Source organism: Sycon ciliatum, chromosome 2 (assembly GCF_964019385.1).
Source record: "Sycon ciliatum chromosome 2, ocSycCili1.1, whole genome shotgun sequence".
Classification (NCBI taxonomy): Eukaryota; Metazoa; Porifera; class Calcarea; order Leucosolenida; family Sycettidae; genus Sycon; species Sycon ciliatum.
In genome coordinates this window covers 13184817-13204257 of record NC_088644.1, presented here as the reverse complement: position 1 = coordinate 13204257, position 19441 = coordinate 13184817, and the positions used below count along the sequence as shown (strand labels likewise).

Genomic DNA, 19441 nt, shown 5'->3' with positions numbered 1-19441 from the left:
CGACGGCATTTTTGGAAGGAAAATTTCGAATTTTGGAGAAGAAGCTTGCTTTCCGAAAAATGTTCCTTCCACGCAGGCAGCATGCCAGGTCACTGGTCAGGCGTGTGAACCAGGTGAACTGTGTCGGCAGATCGACGTTTACGTTCCAGGCCGACAGTTTTTTGACCAAGCTAGCCGTGAATCGCCCTCGCTCTGACTCGCCCGGCTACGAAGGAGTAATTTTACAACTCATCAGGCCAGCTACAGGTCTCTGATATGATGCAGAGCTGCAAGTGACGGATATCGGTCATTTGCAGCCACTACTTTGAGCCTCCTGGTCGTTGCAATCTGATACATAATTATACCTCAAGGATGGGCAGGGGGGGGGGGGGGGGTGCCGGACTTAGGATGGGATACGTTCATGCATGATGGAGATGCCGCGCGCGCGGGTCTTTTTTCACGTGGAATTGGGTTTTTTCGTTTTCCCGCGTGTAAAAGGAACCTGATTTTTGTAGATCGATGGCTGGATCTACACGATTTTTGTTTTGATGTTTTGATACTTGTTGTAATGGCTAGTGATCTTGCAAACTGTTACTGTGACTTCTCCAAGTCCTACTGATATACCTTGTCAAATCAGATGCCCTGTAGTAGTCTTGGTGGAGGCAAAGTGGAATGCATTGAATTCGTAGCTACTGAAATTGAAATTTATTTTTTCTGGAGTGACACTGACAAGCGATGGCATTGGCGACAGAAGAACTTTGCTTCCTTCCAGGAGAGCTGCATCACAGTCGGATCCTGTCCATGCACATGCGATCATGCTGTGTTGTAGACAGTGGAGCGCTGATTTTGACCCGAGAAAATATTTTTGAACATTCATGAAAAGGATATTGTTGCTGTAGCTAGCTGACAGACATAACCTGTGGCAGTGGTGTATGGAATCAGCTTGCATGGTTTGTAGCAACTTGATCATGCAGAGAAGGAGCTGAAGCGAGATGTGAAGGGTGCCATGCAGCTTACATTTGTGCATGTTCTAACGTTACTCTACGATGAGGAACTGCACACGCACTCGCTACTGCTCTCGCAAGGTGATTGGCTTCTCTCCAGTGATTCAGGCCGCCTCAAAGCATGGATCCACTCCACTTTGTCGCGGAACACATCAACATGCCTGTTGACGTATACTGGAAAAGATACGACTCCACGATGAGGACCTGTGTAGCAACTTGATCATGGCAGAGAAGGAGCTGAAGCAACTTCCATTGGCGCATGTTTTAAGTTTTAACGGTACTCCACGATGAGGAACTGCACACGCACTCGCTACTGCTCTTGCAAGGTGATTGGCTTCTTTCCCGTGATACAGGCTGCCTCAATGCATGACTTATCTGCACTTTGTCACGGAACACATCAATCCGCCTGACGCAGATATTCACTGGAAAACGGTGTCACTCCACGATGAGGAACACACAGCACTCGTGAAGGCTTGTACAGGGTGAGTGGCTTCTCCCCAGTGATGCATGCCACATTGAAGCATGATGAGCTATGTGATAAATACCGCACGGTGTGTTGATGCGAGGCATGGAGCACGCCATGCAGCTTGCACTGGTGATTGTTTTACACTACGATGATGAACTGCACGTGGCATTTGCTAAGGCTTGTGCAGGGCGAGTGTCTTCTCTCCAGTGATGCAGGCTACCTTGCAGCGTAGATCCACTGCATCTCTCTCTTTCTCTCTCTCCAAAATTTTTGGTAATGAAACCTTTCACCAACATTGACCGGTCGCACGCCTACTGTCACTCGAACAGGACCAATGGATGCAACATATGCCTAACAGATACTCTGTTGATCATCAACAACTCCAATACCCCCCCCCCCCCATTGAGGCTGCTGGTATAGTCTCTACTAAAGACCGCCTATTTGGTATAATGTTTCTCCACACTGCACACTAAAGCTACTTACCTTTTCTGAGATTGAACTCAGGCACTGACCACTTGCCTGTAGGATGAGCCAATTGACACTCAGAAACTAAGCACCATGTGCATCCGTCTCAAGAGAAACACTCAAGTCTGCAAGTGCAGTGGATGTACACCCACTGATTTTCTCTTATACCAACGGTACCAGATCTATCTTGTCAACTTTGATAGCTTCTCTGTATCATCTCACACGAATCCACATCTGCGCATTGATTAAGCTACCCACTCTCTTTTCTGTCTGCCTCTCTATCTCTCTTCCTGTGTGTGTGTGTGTGTGTGTGTGTGTGTGTGTGTGTGCTGTGCTGTGCGTGTGTAGGTGTGTCAGACTCCTCCTGACTTTTCTTTCATTCTCCTGGGTGGTTACCAACAGCCAGTGCATGCCGGAGTATGAGGTGTGATGTGTGTGCGGAAAAATATGAAAAAGACCAAAAAGTAGGGATTCACTGGCCAGCAAAAGCCACTTCATAGCTGTGTGGTGCAGACCAGGCTGAATAGTGGCGGTCAATTATTCAGCCTTGCAAGCTGTTGAATGGTGCAATCCCAGCACAAGCTGCTATGGCTTCTGCTTTGGCATCGCTATCATCGCCTCTGGCGATGGGGCGTCCAATGGTCCAATGGTGTGTGTGTGTGTGTGTGTCTGTGTGTGCATCTCTATCTCTCTCTTTCTTTCTTTCTCTCTCTCTCTCTCTCTCTCTCTCACTCTCTCTCACTCGCTCACTCACAATGCATGGATCCACTGCACTTTGTCGTTGAACATCTCAACACGCATGTTGACGTACACTGTATCTCTCTCCCCTTTCTCTCTCTCTCTCTCGCTCTCTCTCTTTCTCTCTCTCTCTCACTCGCTCACTCACAATGCATGGATCCACTGCACTTTGTCGTTGAACATCTCAACACGCATCTTAACGTACACTGTATCTCTCTCTCTCGCTTTCTCTCTCTCTCTATCTCTCTCACTCTCTCTCTCTCGCTTTCTCTCTCTCTCTATCTCTCTCACTCTCTCTCTCACTCGCTCACTGACAATGCATGGATCCACTGCACTTTGTCGTTGAACATCTCAACACGCATGTTGACGTACACTGTATCTCTCTCCCTTTCTCTCTCTCTCTCTCTCTTTCTCTCTCTCTCTCTCACTCGCTCACTCACAATGCATGGATCCACTGCACTTTGTCGTTGAACATCTCAACACGCATCTTAACGTACACTGTATCTCTCTCGCTTTCTCTCTCTCTCGCTCTCGCTCTCTCACTCACTGAATCACAATGCATGGATCCACTGCACTTTGTCATTGAACATCTCAACACGCATCTTAACGTGCACTGTATCTCTCTCTCTCTCTCTCTCTCTCTCTCTCTCTCTCTCTCTCTCTTTCTCTCTCTCTCTCTCTCTTTTTCTCTCTCTCTCTCTCTCTCTCTCCCTCTCTGTCTTTCTCTCTCGTTCTCTCTCTCTCACTCGCTGACTCACTCACAACGCATGGATCCACTGCACTTTGTCGTTGAACATCTCGACACGCACGTTGACGTACACTGTATCTCTCTCCTCTCTCTCTCTCTCTCTCTCTCTCTCTCTCTCTCTCTCTCTCTCCTTCTCTCTTTCTCTCACTCACTCATTCACAATGCATGGATCTACTGCACTTTGTCTTTGAACATCTCAACACGCATGTTAACGTACACTGTATCTCTCTCCCTCTCTCTCTCTCTCTCACTCGCTCACTCACAATGCATGGATCCACTGCACTTTGTTGTTGAACATCTCAACACCCATCTTAACGTACACTGTATCTCTCGCGCTCTCTCTCTCTCACTCGCTCACTCACAATGCATGGATCCACTGCACTTTGTCGTTGAACATCTCAACACGCATGTTGACGTACACTGTATCTCTCTCCCCTTTCTCTCTCTCTCACTCACAATGCATGGATCCATCTCTCTCTCTCTCTCTCTCTCTCTCACACACACACACACACTCACTCACAATGCATGGATCCACTGCACTTTGTCGTTGAACATCTCAACACGCATCTTAACGTACACTGTATCTCTCTCGCTCTCTCTCTCTCTCTCTTTCTCTCTCCCTCTTTCTTTCTCTCTCTCTCTCCCCCCCCCCCCCCCCCCCTCTCAACATTGATCCCTTCTTCCCATCATGCTTTTTGGTTTGCATTGTGATAGAATATTGAACTAGTACATGTAGTACTGCTGATGTACAACACTATTCTCATGCAACTGGAGGGTATATGTTCGGGTGCTATTTGTTGTTGTGGCTAAGAGCGCATGTGTGCGACCAGCTAGTTCCAGCATGCAGTGTGTTGCATTCGCTATATTGTGGTCTTACAAGCACTCATCTACACTATTTCGAAGAACAATCACAGAGAACCGTATGTTCTAACGTTCCTTGATATAACTATAAACCGAAGCACAACCGCTGCAAACATTTTTTAAACTGCCCACTTAGGCAAGATAGTAACAACTAAAAGTAGAAGAAGTAAGACTAGCGGGTTCTTCCAGCTCCAGGACAGTATGAACAGGCAACGACATAACAGCATTGCATCGTACATGCATGTGGCCGTGAAGAAATAATAGTACGTTTCGTTGTGAATGCAAGCCTAAGGCGGAAAGCAGTCAGGCGTAATAGACGCCAGCCATAGAAATCAGATCTATCTATCTATGACGCACGTCACATGCATTCATGATAATCAATGCATCGTGGTTCATCACCATCGAACACAGTAGTACATGTAAATTACACAGAAATAGGAGAATCAATCTACCATACCTCCCTCGTGAAGGAAAAGTGATAAAGAGCACATGAGTGAGTAAAAGACGAAGACAACAAGAAGAAAAAACACAACAAAAACAATGGCAATTGGATATGAAAACTTGGATGGAAAGAAAAGGACCAAGGACCTACAAGACATGCTAGAGCTGATAGCCAGTTAGTTGTTGAACATCAGTACTGTCGGCCAGTTTCGTGCAATGTTATCGCATGAGCTGATCGTCAAGGAACTGGTGGTGTTAGTGGACATTATAGCATATGTTTCTACCTCTCGTCTTGATTCACCATTCCACAAACGTAACGTCGTTACTGTACTATAAGAAGACTGTGTTATTACTCTTTCATTCTCGTGCCAAACAGCTAACTCAACTAAAACAAGTCCAATAACCTGCACCACCGAAGCAGGAACCTAAAACTCACACACCAAGGAAAACAAGCACCGATCTACGCCTACGGATCACAGACTACCATCCCGATCCTAGCGTAGCGGCAAATGATACATACTAGTAGATGACAAAAGGTGCCGGTGTTAGGTGACAGCTGCATACGAATGCATGAAAGGGGTCAGACAGCTCATGTATCATGTGTACCGGCAGTTGTAACTGGAGCCGACTGAAAGTCAATACATCAATAGTTAGTCATACATAAAGCCCAGACTACAGAAAGTGTAGCAGTGAATACAAAGTATGTTGCATACGACGGGTGTTGCTTGTCGCCTAGGGGGCAACAGCATAGCTTGTAGTTCCTTGGTCTTTTCTTTACTATGAATATGAAAACAATCACAGTTGCCCAGTACTTGCACCTTTAACTTCCAGTGGCTCAAGATGATGAACTGCATGCTTGAATACCTTCCCAGCTTAAACTTCTACTATCCGAACAACACCATCCTTACCTGGATAGGTCATAAGCATACGTCCAAGTGGCCACTGTGCAATTGCTGTGTGCTCATCCATCACAAGCACGATGTCTCCTTTCTTAGCGTTACGCTGTTGTAGCAACCACATCACCTGGATGCCCAGCTTGGGAACAGTCTCTTTCAGCTAACGTTTCCATACCTGATCTACAATACGTTGCACAAACTCCCAGCACTTCCTCGGGTGAACTTGAGTAATTGTAGATGTGTTGGCTTCAGCAGCAATAGTTGCCCTAGCATGGCCAGTGAGAAAGTGTTGTGGCAATAGCAGCTGAAGGTCTTCTTGCAGCAGTCGTTTCATTGCCTTGGCCCTTACCTAGAACACACCGCCAAAGTGTGGTGCACTTGGTGGCTTGAAGTACCAGGTAATGTCGCGGTATGACCTTCTGCTGCTAGTCTGGAGTAGTTGAGAAACTTGACAGCTGCTTTTACCTCTTGATCAGCAACAAGAAAATTGGTACCGTTGTCCGATTGCATCTCTTGTGGCACACGACGTCGCATGGTGAATCGGGGTCTAAGAGCCAGGAGAAAACCGTCGTTGTCCAGAGATAACCTCGAAATGACAAGCCCTAGTCAGGAACATGTAAACACACATACAGATCTCTTTGAGTTGTGACCGATCTCGACCCTGGCGTGCATAGAACGGGACGACATAGCCGGCACCAACTATGGCAGATGACTGATGTGGTCCAGTTGTCTTGAAGTCAGGAAGTCGTGGCATTGCTGGTGTTGCTGTTTTGATATGGCCCTTGCGGCAAAGAACGCACTTGGCCCGATGCCTCCAGGTGGCCTGCATCACTGGAGAGAAGCCACTCACCCAGCACAAGCCTCCACGAGTGCTGTGTGCTCCTCATCGTGAAGTGATACCTTTCCCAGTGTACGTCAACAGGCGTGTTGATGTGTTCGACGACAAAGTGCAGTGGATCCATGCTTTGAGGGGGGCTGGATCACTGGAGAGAAGCCAATCTTATCATCTTGCGAGAGCAGTAGCGAGTGCGTGAGCAGTTCAGCTCCTTCTCTGCATGATCGAGTTGCTACAGACCTTGCAAGCTGATTCCATACACCACTGCCACAGGTTATGTCTGTCAGCTAGCTACAGCAACAATATCCTCTTCATGAATGTTTAAAAAATTAATATTTTCTCGGGTCAAAATCAGCTCCCGAATGTCTACAAGTACAATACAGCATGATCGCATGTGCATGGACAGGATCCGACTGTGATGCAGCTCTCCTGGAAGGAAGCAAAGTTCTTCTGTCGCCAATGCCATCGCTTGCCAGTGTCACTCCAGAAAAAATAAATTTCAATTTCAGCAGCTACGAATTCAATGCATACCACTTAGCCTCCACCAAGACTACAGGGCATCTGATTTGACAAGGTATATCAGTAGGACTTGGAGAAGTCACAGTAACAGTTTGCAAGATCACTAGCAACAAGTATCAAAACATCAAAACAAACATAGATATTTAGAAAACCATACCGTCTCCTCTCCTAACATGTCGAAAACAACAATTACATTTTCCGAAAATGGACGATGAACATGAAAGCTCCTCCACGTAATAAAAGGCGATTATAAATGTAAACGTCAAACTACAACATCGATGCCACCTCGATCGATCGATCCGAGATTCGCCTGCCCATCCCAGGATGGGCATTGGCCACCCTGCCCATCTTAGGATGGGCAGAATCGACGGACGGGCCGGAACATCTACAGCTGTATTTGAATGTGTGCGTAGTGCACAGTTGCAGTTGTGCCCTAGGCCCTGTGTCTGTGATACGTGATTTGTGGTGCGTGTTAGCTTACACGTGGGAATGCTACGCGCTTTCATGTGACCTGCGTTACTTCCTTCTCACTGTACTTCCTTTTATGCATGTACCGCTGGCATATGCGACACGGGCCGGAGTGTGTATTGGTTTTGGAAGCATGTGCCTTTTGTTGTGTGAGTTGTTGTTCGCATGCACATGTTGCTGGCCGCGTGGTAATGTTTTGGTTCTTGTTGTGTAGGACCTGAGCTCTAGATTCTACAAGTTTGTAGCTGTTGTGATTTTCCTATGTTCCATGGGTCTGAATAATTGTGTTCTCCGGAGTGGAGTAAAACTGAACTGTGATTCGATTGTGTGCGGAAACCCGGTGTTGACGAAAGTGTGTTGACCTGGGCGCTGAGGAAAAGTAACATAAACTGGCACCTCCGACGGGATCCTTTTGCCTTTCCGTGGTTGCTGAGAGTCGTCGCCATGAGTGAGGAGCGGCGTATCAGCCACAGATCGACGAAAGGAAAGGAACCCAAGCGATATGGATTTTCTGGAAGTGAGCGCTCGGGTACTCGTGCCAGTCCTGGGAGCACTGAACTCGTAGAATTGGAGAGAGCTCGAGTGGCCAGAAAAAGGGCAGAGGCCGAAGTGCGAGTGGCAGAAGAGATTGCTGCTCTGCAGGAACAAGTTCTGCAGAGTAAGTTAGCTGTCCTGCAGAAACGGCAAGCCTTGGAGCAAGCTCGTTCCGAAGAAGAATCTGCGCACGAGTCGGCGGCAGGAGCTAGCCCGTCGCCTCGTAGAGAAATCGCTTCGGACGGGGACGTGGTCTTCCAACGAAGTCGTGACGGCGCAAGTGCGACTCTGCGATCTTGTATGCCACCACGAGCGGAGTCGGACAGTGCAGTTACCGGTAGTAGGTTTACGACTGATCCCCCGTTACCACTCGCGCGCACCAGTGTTGAAAATGTGAATACACTGGTAGCAGGAACAGCAGCTGCTCAGCTATCGCAGAATGTCCCGGACGTCGTTGACGGTGTGTCTGAAGAGTCAGACCACTATGTGTCATCCAGTAGCGCCTCAAGTAGTGACACTGCTGGTGACTCTACAACTACTGGAACTACAACTAACGCCAGTAGTGGTGAAAGTGATAACAGCCACACTGATAGTAGTACTGTTAGTCACTATGGGCCTGCTTCCAGGCGTGTTGGTACACGTGCTCTGGCCAACGCAGGAGTTGCGTCCAGAGGCGGAGCTGCCTGCACTACCCAGCCAGTACATATGCAGCAGCAGCAGCAGCCGCCGTCACAGCCGCCACGGCAGCAGCAGCTGCAGCAAGTCCATGTGCTTGGTAGCGCCGTGCGTCCAATGCTGCTGGAAGCAAGTGGACAGGCCCAGCCAAGCGCCGCTGCACCGAGAAGACTGATGACTCCGAAGAAGAAAAAATCAGAAAAACGACAGAAGAACAAGGACAAAGCCGAGCAAGCAGCTTCACTGTGCAGTGCCATGACTGAGACACTCTCACTCAACCCTGGAGCAGTGCCGTTCCAACCAGCGAAGCAAACACTGTTGCCTGGACCTCAGCTGGCACTGCCTGGACACCAGATGGCATCGCCTGGATTCATGCCATGGAACTCGCCTTATGCTGTTACCAGTCACCTGAAGGCTTTAGAGCTGCCCAAGTTTGATGGGAAGGTGAAAAGCTACCTGAAGTGGCGGCAGCGTTTCCTTCGGCTGATTGACGACAGTTACGCGATGTCGGAGAACCACAAGCTTGCGCATCTGAGGGAGGCCCTTGCTGATGGTTCTGCAGAGGAGCTGATTGCTGATGTCTTGGATGGACCTGGCGCATATAAAGCAATCATGGCCGAGTTGGAACGCTGGTACGGTGGCCAAGACCGAGAGCTGAACAACCAGGAAAGAGAGCTCATGGAGTGGCCAGTCTTGACCAATGAGCGTGACGTCAGCCAGCTGAAAAAGTTCGCCATTCGGCTCCGCAATACCCTGCTTAACATGGAAGCAGTCCAGGTGCAGCCAGGCAGAGAGTTATACCTGGCGCTAACCCGGAAGATTCCTCGACGGCTCCTGGCACGCTACTTCGATCGTTATGATGATTCCAGCTGTGACATACAGGCATTCTCGCAATTCCTAATAACACACGTCCAGAAGCAGATGCGTGTTGAGGAACGAATTGGCCTGGGAGACCGCCCACCAGTATCACTGCAGCCCAAGGAGCACCAAAACAAGAGTAATCGGCCGTTGCCCAGCAGGCAATATGGAGTCAGGGAGCGCACGCTTATCTCCAGTCCTGGGACTCCACGATCAAGCGACTCGTCACAGCCTGGGCCGAAACGTAACTTGGTCGCTTCTAGCAGCCGCAGCAACTCCAGAAAAGAGCAAGCTGCCTCAGAGCAAAGACAGCATGCAGACAACAGCCATGCCTGTGGTAAGTGCGAGGGTGCACACCATATTGCAGATTGTGGCGAATTCAAGAGTCTGCCCGTGCAAAAGAGAAATGACACGGTCCGGAACCTACGGCTATGCGTCAACTGCCTGGGAGATGGGCACTGGGCACGAGACTGCATGGCAGCGGTGTGCCGAGAGTGTCAAGGCAAGCATCATCATTTACTGCACCGTGAACGACAAGGCAGTTTTGCACCATCACCACCAACGCGAAAAGAGGCTAGCCACCATGTGAACAGCGAATCCCAGCCAGTCAATGACGACGAGGCCGGCTTGACCTCATTCATGACGATACCGGCGAGGGTTGCAAATGGAACAGTGACTGCCACAGCCAACGTCCTTCTTGACTCTGGATCAACATGCAGCTTTGTCACAGAGAGGCTTGCACACCGACTACGGCTGCGAGGAGAGCGCAAGCCAGTGCATGTTGGTGTGCTAGGCGGTCAAGTTCTCTCAGGCGAGCGAGAGGTGGTGTCTCTGTCCCTTCATCAATATGACAGCCAGGAGATATCAGAAGTTGAGGCATATGTGCTGCCAAAGATCACAAGCGACGTGCACGTTGCTGATTGGAGCCGTCTGCGTCACCAGTGGCCACATCTAGCAGACATTGATTTCCCTGCTGCAAGCAATCAACGCGCCATCGACATCCTAATCGGGCTAAATTCAGCAGCACTGCACAGTGCACAGGAAGAACGGATTGGCAAGGCAGGTGAGCCCATTGCAAGGCGCACACCCTTGGGATGGGTCTGTTTCGGTTCAGCCATACAAGACAGCTCTGTCCAGCACACCCATCATGCCCTGGAACTAACACAGACAGGCCTCGACTCGCTTGTCCGTAACTTCTGGGACTTGGAAGCGGTCGGCATGCAACCGTCTGCTGAGAGCTACCTGTCACCTGACGAACGCCATGCTGAGGAAATGACTCGACAGCAGCTAGGGTACGCAGATGGTCGATTCGTTGTCGGTATTCCCTGGCAGAATGGAGCGCGTCCTCAGATCACGAGCAACCGAGTGCAGGCCGAGGATCGGCTGCGTTCGCTACTGAGGTCTCTAGAGAGAAGACCAACCGTTCAGATTCGCTATGCAAAGGTGCTAGAGGAGTACCTACAGAAGGCGTACATTCAGGAGCTGACATCTGATCAAGTCCAGCAATGTGGCCGTGAGCAATGGTTTCTACCGCACTTCGCAGTAGTCCGCGAAGACAAGGCTACAACTAAGGTCCGTGTTGTGTTTGATGCTGCAGCTCGCTTCAACGGCACGTCCATCAATGAACACATGTACGCTGGGCCGCGACTGCAGAATGACCTCGTCACAGTACTGATCCGGTTCTGCATGCACCCCGTGGCACTGATTGCTGATGTGTCGGAGATGTTCCTTCAGGTATCACTACAGCCTGAGGATCGCAGATATCACCGATTTCTTTGGAAGACCGGGGACGGAGTCAAGGCCTATGAGTTCACCAGGTTGGCGTTTGGCATCCGTGCATCGCCATACCTAGCAGGCAGAGCTTTGCTGGAGACGGCCGAGCGTTTCGGAGCGAACTACGACCCAGCAGTCAGTGACACAGTTCGCAAGGCATTCTACGTCGACGACATGTTGAAGTCCTTGCCTGACGACCAGAAAGCAATGCGTCTTCGGTCTCAGCTACAAGACCTCCTGAAGAAAGGCGGCTTCCATCTCCGGAAGTGGTTGAGCAACAGTGAAGCAGTGATGGAATCAATTCCACCGGAGCACCGCGCGCCGGCCACGTCTAAGTCCATAACGGCACAAGAGTCGTCTGGACAGCCCTCACAAAAGGCACTGGGCGTAACGTGGATGGTCAGCGAAGATTATTTCACGTTTCACTATCAGGAACCCACATCCGCTGCGTGCACGAAGCGCACCGTCCTCAGTCGCATGGCATCACTGTTTGACCCCAGAGGGCAACTAGCACCATTCACCATCAGGAGCAAGTTGTTGTTCCAGGAACTATGTCTTGCGGGGCTCGGCTGGGACGACCCACTGCCTGAAGAGACGGCGGTAGCTTGGCAAGAATGGTTTGCTGAGATGCCTAAGCTAACACAGCTACGCATTGATCGCTGTTTTCAAGATAGCACAACGTCGATGGGTCTGAGTGTGCACACGTTCACCGACGCATCAGAACGGGCCTACGCCGCTGCGTCATACGTCCGAGCAGAGCGACCAGATGGTACAGCGAAGGTTACCCTGGTGATGGCCAAGGCAAGACCAGCACCGATCAAGCGTCGATCCATTCCGATGCTAGAGCTGCAGGGAGCGGTCCTGGGTGTGCGTCTTGGGACGTACGTCAGCGAAGCTCTTGGTGTGAGAGCAGCCGACAGCCACTACTGGAGCGATTCCATGAATGTCCAGTATTGGATTCGATCACCCAGCCGAAAGTTCAAGCTGGAAGTCGGCAACCGGATATCGGAGATCCAACAGCAGTCTATGGCACGGAACTGGCGTCATGTTCCCGGAGTCAGAAATCCAGCTGATCTCCCCACCCGTGGGATGACAGTCACACAGCTGGCAGAGGAGAGCAGGTGGTGGCATGGACCAACGTTTCTGGCACAGCAACAGAGCGAATGGCCAGATCGCAGGATAGCTGTGCCGAAGGAGCTACCACAAATGCTCAAGACTCCTGAAATCACGATGACGGCAATGATGTCACCACCGTTGCGGCTAAGTCCAAACAACTATTCCTCGTGGAGCCGTCTTGTGCGGGTCACGGCTTGGTGCATGCGTGCCATACACAATCGCCGCAAGAGCCGACTGCCACAGCTAACGCTCAGCGACGCCCGTGCTGAGTTTGAAAGAGCGGAGCACTATTGGATCATGCGTGCGCAAGATGAGAGCTATGGTGAAGTGACGAGCACGCTGAGAAAAGGGAAGGAGTTGCCAAGCAGTGCCCCTCTTCTCAAGTTGCAACCGCGCATCGACGAACAGAGTGGATACCCCGTATTAAGAGTTAGTGGGAGACTGCGTACGGCTTACCACTTGGCATCTGAGTTTCGATCGCCAATTATTCTACCACCTCGACACCGAGTGACAGAGCTGATCATTCGGAGAGAGGATGAGCGATGCCGACACAGCATTGGCACGAATCACATCCTGTCCAACCTCGCCGATCACTACTGGCTTGTGAAAGGCAAGCAAATGGTGAAGTCACATCGGCACCACTGCGTGGGATGTCAGAAGGTGTGGCGCAAACCAGCCACTCCCAGGATGGGTCCTCTCCCAGACCTCCGCACGCAAGGACCACTTCTGGCATTCGCCCGCACCGCTGTGGACTTCGCCGGACCATTTCTAGTGAAGAGAGGTCGAGGACGTACACAAGAGAAGAGGTATGTGGCAGTGTTCACGTGTCTGCAATCTCGAGCGTGTCACTTGGAGCTGGTTACCTCTCTCGACACGACTGGCTTCAAGATGGCCCTGACGCGATTCTGCAAGCGTCGCGGCACACCCGAGATGTTGCTTACTGATAATGGAAGCAATTTTGTTGCGACAGAGCGAGAGCTGAGGGAGGCAGTCGCCCAGCTTGACCATGCCGACCTCACATCGGAGTATGCAGGCCAAGGGATTGAGTGGAAATTCAATCCGCCTCGTTCTCCTCATTTCGGCGGCGTGTTCGAACGGATCGTGCGCTCCATGAAGCAAGTTCTCCAGACTGTGCTGTACAAGGCTGATTTAACTGAAGAAGAGCTCCAGACAGTATTGGTGCAGGCCGAGGCTCTCATCAACTCGCGGCCATTGACAACGCTTTCGGAGGAAAGTGAAGACCTGGAGCCGCTAACGCCTTTGCATTTCTTGGTTGGCCATTCGAGAGTTGCAACAGCGTTGGAAGCAACCCCGGAGGGGGGTCTGCATCGTCGCTGGCAGTTGCTTCAGGATCTGATGAAGCGCATTTGGAAGAGGTGGCTCCGCGAGATTGTTGCTCGAGCCAATTTGGAGACGAAGTGGCACCGTGATAGTGCATCGGTTACAGTCGGCAAAATCCTGATGATGCTGGACGAATCGCTCCCAAGGACTCAGTGGCCGCTTGGTCGAGTGGTCGCTACGTATCCTGGAAAGGACGGGAAGGTGCGCGTAGTGGACGTGAAGGTCAAAGGGAAGGTGTACAAGCGCAGCGTCCACCGCTTGGTGCCCCTAGATGTGGAACCGTCAGCAGTCAAGGTGACTCTCCCAGCCTCTGCCGAAGTCCGGCTAAGTGATCTCAATGAGTGACATTAACTGGCATGCTCGCCGTTGTTAATGCTGTGTATCAAGTTACGGTTTTGCCCAATAGCGTATAGGCATTAGATTCGCTCAGTTTTCCCACGTTCGCTCATGAGGGACGGAATGTTACGTTTTCTTACTCTTAGTACTCCCTTGTGCCATTGTTCCAGCAGATGCTGCAGGTGTCGCTGACCTGCACAGTTTGTACGAGTACTTGTAGATTTATGCAGTGCGTGTCTACAGCTGTATTTGAATGTGTGCGTAGTGCACAGTTGCAGTTGTGCCCTAGGCCCTGTGTCTGTGATACGTGATTTGTGGTGCGTGTTAGCTTACACGTGGGAATGCTACGCGCTTTCATGTGACCTGCGTTACTTCCTTCTCACTGTACTTCCTTTTATGCATGTACCGCTGGCATATGCGACACGGGCCGGAGTGTGTATTGGTTTTGGAAGCATGTGCCTTTTGTTGTGTGAGTTGTTGTTCGCATGCACATGTTGCTGGCCGCGTGGTAATGTTTTGGTTCTTGTTGTGTAGGACCTGAGCTCTAGATTCTACAAGTTTGTAGCTGTTGTGATTTTCCTATGTTCCATGGGTCTGAATAATTGTGTTCTCCGGAGTGGAGTAAAACTGAACTGTGATTCGATTGTGTGCGGAAACCCGGTGTTGACGAAAGTGTGTTGACCTGGGCGCTGAGGAAAAGTAACATAGGGGTTGCATAATTATGTTCATGCAACACATGATAATTATGACAACAAGACACTCACTGAGAGAGAGTTAGTCTCATATCCTTCATTGGTGAACCAACAAATATGTCACCGGGATACAGATTGTAGATAACCATTCAAGGTGAAAGAAAAAAGCCCAAGCCAATTAATAGTATTGCAGGGTATTATTGCCAAGCATGCCTACAAATCCAAAGAGCATGTTTCAGAGAGAGTTAGGACAAGTCAACCAGTCCCGGATAAACGAGGTAGGAGTGTACACGCCGTGGCAAATTTACCTCACAATACAGCATATTATCACTATGACTATGACAAGCCATGTTCAGTCAACTTTGCGTATAACGACACTCAGCGGGGCATCAGAAAAGTGTCCTTATACGTGTTACAGTTAGATGGGACTTTGCTCTGGGCATAGATATTCCGAGGCTGTTGTTATTCGCGAATTGTCGTTATATCCGCAGACGGCATCAGCAAAGTTGACTGTACATGCACATGCACCATGACGGATGTCATTGGAGTGTCTGGCCAGGTCACCTGGATCAGTATTGAATAATAGCTAATATGCGCGGATCGTAGGATCTCGCCCTGGGGCTCCGTCTGCCAGCTACACGAATCCGCGCCGGACGATCTCGCCCTGCCTCCCAAGGTAGTGCCCTTTGGAACGTCCTACCGGATGCAGTCAGAGTACTGTCGTCTCTCAGCAGCTTCAAAGCTGCCGTCGTACTGTATACCCTCCGATCTTCCTGATGTTATGATTATAGACTTGCCCTGAGACAGCTTCCTGTCTGTGATTGATTTTCACTGTTTACCGTTATTATTTGCCATGGCGACCCCCGTAAGTCCGTAACTGGCAGGGCAGGGTTGGGCCTTTTTCCAAAAAAAATCCTCCCGATGTTAGTACAAGTACTTTCTTTGTTTGTTTATTTTCTCTATTTTATTCTCTTTACCAGGCGTGGGCCATCCCCTGGACTAACAAAACGGGTGCCTTATTATTATTTTTCTGTTTCTGTTTTAATGACAGTCCATTGCACGCCTGAAAAAAAAGTACTTAGTGTATTAGGCGGGTTACAGAACTATCGACGTATCGTTCGCTGGCTTACTTGTAATTTGATAACGCTTCGCTCTTCATTGAGATATCTACCATTCTCTCTTTTTTCTCCTTATTTTCTCCCCAACCCTCCTTCCCTGTAACATAATAACATATTCGCTGCCTTGTCATTGAGCATTTGTGCTCGTTTGGATTTGCGAATTCAAATAAAGTATACAAACAAACAAACATACATGTACTCTGACGTACTGCACTGGTCAGACCATCATCTCATCTGAGTTGGTGGGACAAGACCCCCAGAGGGTGTGCAGCACACCAGTTGAATAGGCTACACCGTACAGTTACTGATCAGTATAAAGACCAATAACGTAAAGTCGTGGATAAAAGCCGTAGGGCTTATAAGCATTTAAGCCGCTTTCTGCATCAGGCTTTTTAATGCAAACCATGTTTATGCACCACTGATACTTTTTGCCAGGCTTGTATGCACACTTCTACTCGCGACACGCGTAGATCTACCACTGACTACCGGTATGGCGGCAGTTTTACTATGCACCGTACATAGCGCATGCGCTCTTGACCTACCCGAGCCGCGCTTGCATGGAAGCCAGGCTTCTACGCGCGACAGGCTTATATGCATTTGACCCATTTGATTTTCAGGCTTCTATCCGCGATGTGCTTGTATGCAAACCCGGCTTTTATCCACGACTAACGGTATATTAACCTTAGCAGTACATGCATTGCCGGCGGCTAGTGAAATCCAGGAATGCATGGTTTTTGCCTAGTCTGGTACTGGTGTCTTGGCTGGCTGATTGTCCCTACGTGTTAGTTATCCCAAGCCCGTTGGCACAAAGTATATGTGCATTTTCTTGGTAGTTCCACTCAAGCGTACCTCAGACCCAAAGCACAGAGAGAAATCAGGGTGGCAGAGCCCTCAGGTCCAATACGATAAATGTAGAGAAACAAAGGAAAAGTACTACAAAGGCCAAACCCGGGCCGGCTCAAGCGGACAAGTCCTATCAACAAAAGTCTATTCAAGGAAACTAAAGAGAATCTCCTCGATATCTGGCTAGCTCCACCATGCTCTGATTAGGATTGTTTCGCAGCACAAAAAAACAAACAAGATGTGTTGTGCCAATAGATAAGACATCCGTTGTCCATTCTTGTCCGCTTGAGCCGGCCCGGGTTTGGCCTTTCTACCGTGGCTTTAACTTTCCTACTTTTCCTTTGTCTCTCTACGTTTACCATATCGAACCTGAGGGCTCCGCCGTGACCCTGATTTCTCTCTGTGCAGTGGGTCTGAGGTGGGCCTGAGTGGAATGACCAAGAGGTGCACAATATACTTTGTGCCAACGGGCTTGGGATAACTCAACACGTAGGGACGATCAGCCCGGGCCAGCCACGACACTAGCACGTACACAGTGCTGTATGTGCCAGGCCTCCTGCACATCCGTGGACTCTCTAACCTGGACACCCGTCGTAGTACCTTTAAAAATTACTTGCACTGAGTCACATGTGCATCAAAGCTATATCCGATTTGACCCTCCTAGCCTGCTGGATACTCTGAGGTGTCCGTGACTTTGAGGTTCGGAAAAGAGAGATATGCACGAACTCATCATGTCCCAATTTTCAACATCATCGCAAATTGGGACATCAGTTCATGTGTGCGAGTCACCCGGCTACTATCTGCAGTGCAACATTGCATGTACATGTACAAGTACCTGTGTGTGCAAGTCTGCATGGTGGGATCGGCGTGTTGCCTGTGACCAGACCGGCGCATAACCAACCCCAGCCGTGTGCTGCAGTTATCATCGTGACCCGCGCCGGCAGGTGGCCGTGAGGCGCATCTGCAGGTGAATCACAACATGAACAAGTACAATTGCAACGGAGGTTCACAAAACCCGTCACAAGGTTTCTGAAGTTGGTATACATTGTAAAGTCAACTGAGTCCGAAGTAAGCAATCATCTTACAGTGAGTGCAAAGAAAATAAATCAACCTAGACTGCTGGCATTCGTTTGACACATATCTAGATGCCGGTTTATGCCGAGACAATATCGGGGCATAAACTGAGTGCAAGCATGTTCAACATTGAGGGCGTAATGTATTGCTGGAAACTTGTGGGAAGCTTCCTTCACAAGTCTGGCTGTGGCATGCATGCCGAGTGATTGAACCTGCTTTGCTGGATGACATAACATGGAAGGAATGCTTTTTCCAAACTTCTTTTAGCGTGTTACGGTTCGGCTCTCACCTCACTAACGTAATCGCCGGATCACCTCATCACCTCAGTGTATTTCGTCTCTCTGAATAATGTGCACACTGCAAACACTTTAAGACCGCCCGGTGACTTGGACCGTTTCTGCTGGAGGTGCGATGCTGATAATGGAGTGGGATAGAAAGAGGTCCGAGTCTCCCCAGTGTTGTATATGTATGCTGTGAGCACAGGCACCGTTACTTCATTCTCATGCAGCGCAGTTGTCTGCATTGTATACAGTGTTGATCCCAAGTCATACCGAAGGTTCGGTGCCAATTCACCGTATCACCAAGGTGATAACGGGAAATTCGCGTGCATTTTTCATCTTTTATTTCGACAAGCAGCAATGGGAAACAGAATGATACGGTAAAATGACCATGTGAGCCGGTGCGCAAGCTGCAGCAAAGGGGAGTCACTATGCCCTAAACAAAACAAACAACTTTGCCGTTGGATGATAAGCCCATTGCACATTGCCAAATATGGAATGCATGAGTAATGCATGTGAGTTGGTATGCTGGGATCAGGAATGCACTGTTCAACACCTCCACACGACCATGCCCAGGTGGCTGTGTCGGGTGTTGATGGTACAAATTACATGTACGTCATTGCGCAATATCGGGGCGTATTCTCCCGGAGCTGCACGCTGTCACTCTGGTCTATCTTGCCGTCTTTGTATCGCACTATTCCCTGCTCCCTTGATCCCTGATTCGAACCAGGATGTACATACAGGCATAGGGCTTTTCATTTGCTTTCAGTTCTTTTCATTTGCTTTGAGTTTTTTCCATTTGCTTTGAGTTCTTTACATTTTAAAATTGTGTTGGGTTTTAGTTGCATTTCTATTATTGATCGAGATGGTATTATTGCCCGTAAAAAACAGGGCCGTAGCACTGCGTTTTCAGGTGGTCCGGCCAAACGCGGTATACCGGGCCTTCTTGCTTCTCTTCAAATAAAACACCTTGAATATCGATACATTTATCAATTTCTTACGTTTACATTTATTTGTCATATTGTTCAGCCTGCATCATGCTTACGCAGTCTGTTCCCTTTGCCCACCTCTAACTAAACGGTCAACTCGTGGAACTACAAACAATTTGTCAATTTGCTTGTATAAATCCATGGTAGGGTACAATTCCTTTTCCTCCAGAGCATCCCTTATGTGGAATGCCCTCCCTGCTCACTTGAAAGGAAGTGAGGACATTAGATCATTTTCTACAGAACTTTTGCGCGCTAGTAAATGACAAATTGACTGATATCCCTATATCCCCTCCTTTTTGAAAATGTATTTCACCAATAAAATAAGGAATGAATGAATATCGACGGACTTGCCCCTTCTGTTCATGCATTGCCCTGCTCTACAGTAATGTTCATG

At 49.3% G+C, this 19441-nt stretch overlaps 1 protein-coding gene and 1 long non-coding RNA gene across 2 annotated transcripts; one reads left to right on the top strand and one right to left on the bottom strand.

Moving 5' to 3' along the window:
• Positions 1-4308: 4308 nt before the first annotated feature.
• On the bottom strand, positions 4309-7170 carry LOC135808798 (uncharacterized). The gene is made up of 2 exons (XR_010552129.1): positions 5611-7170; positions 4309-5330 (listed from the first exon to the last, which is right to left on the bottom strand). It is a non-coding gene; the product is annotated as an uncharacterized LOC135808798 (long non-coding RNA).
• Positions 7171-7864: 694 nt separating this feature from the next.
• Positions 7865-14062, top strand: LOC135810384 (uncharacterized). The gene has a single exon (XM_065323877.1). The coding sequence runs from the start codon at positions 7865-7867 to the stop codon at positions 14060-14062; it is 6198 nt and encodes a 2065-aa protein (XP_065179949.1).
• Positions 14063-19441: the final 5379 nt, after the last annotated feature.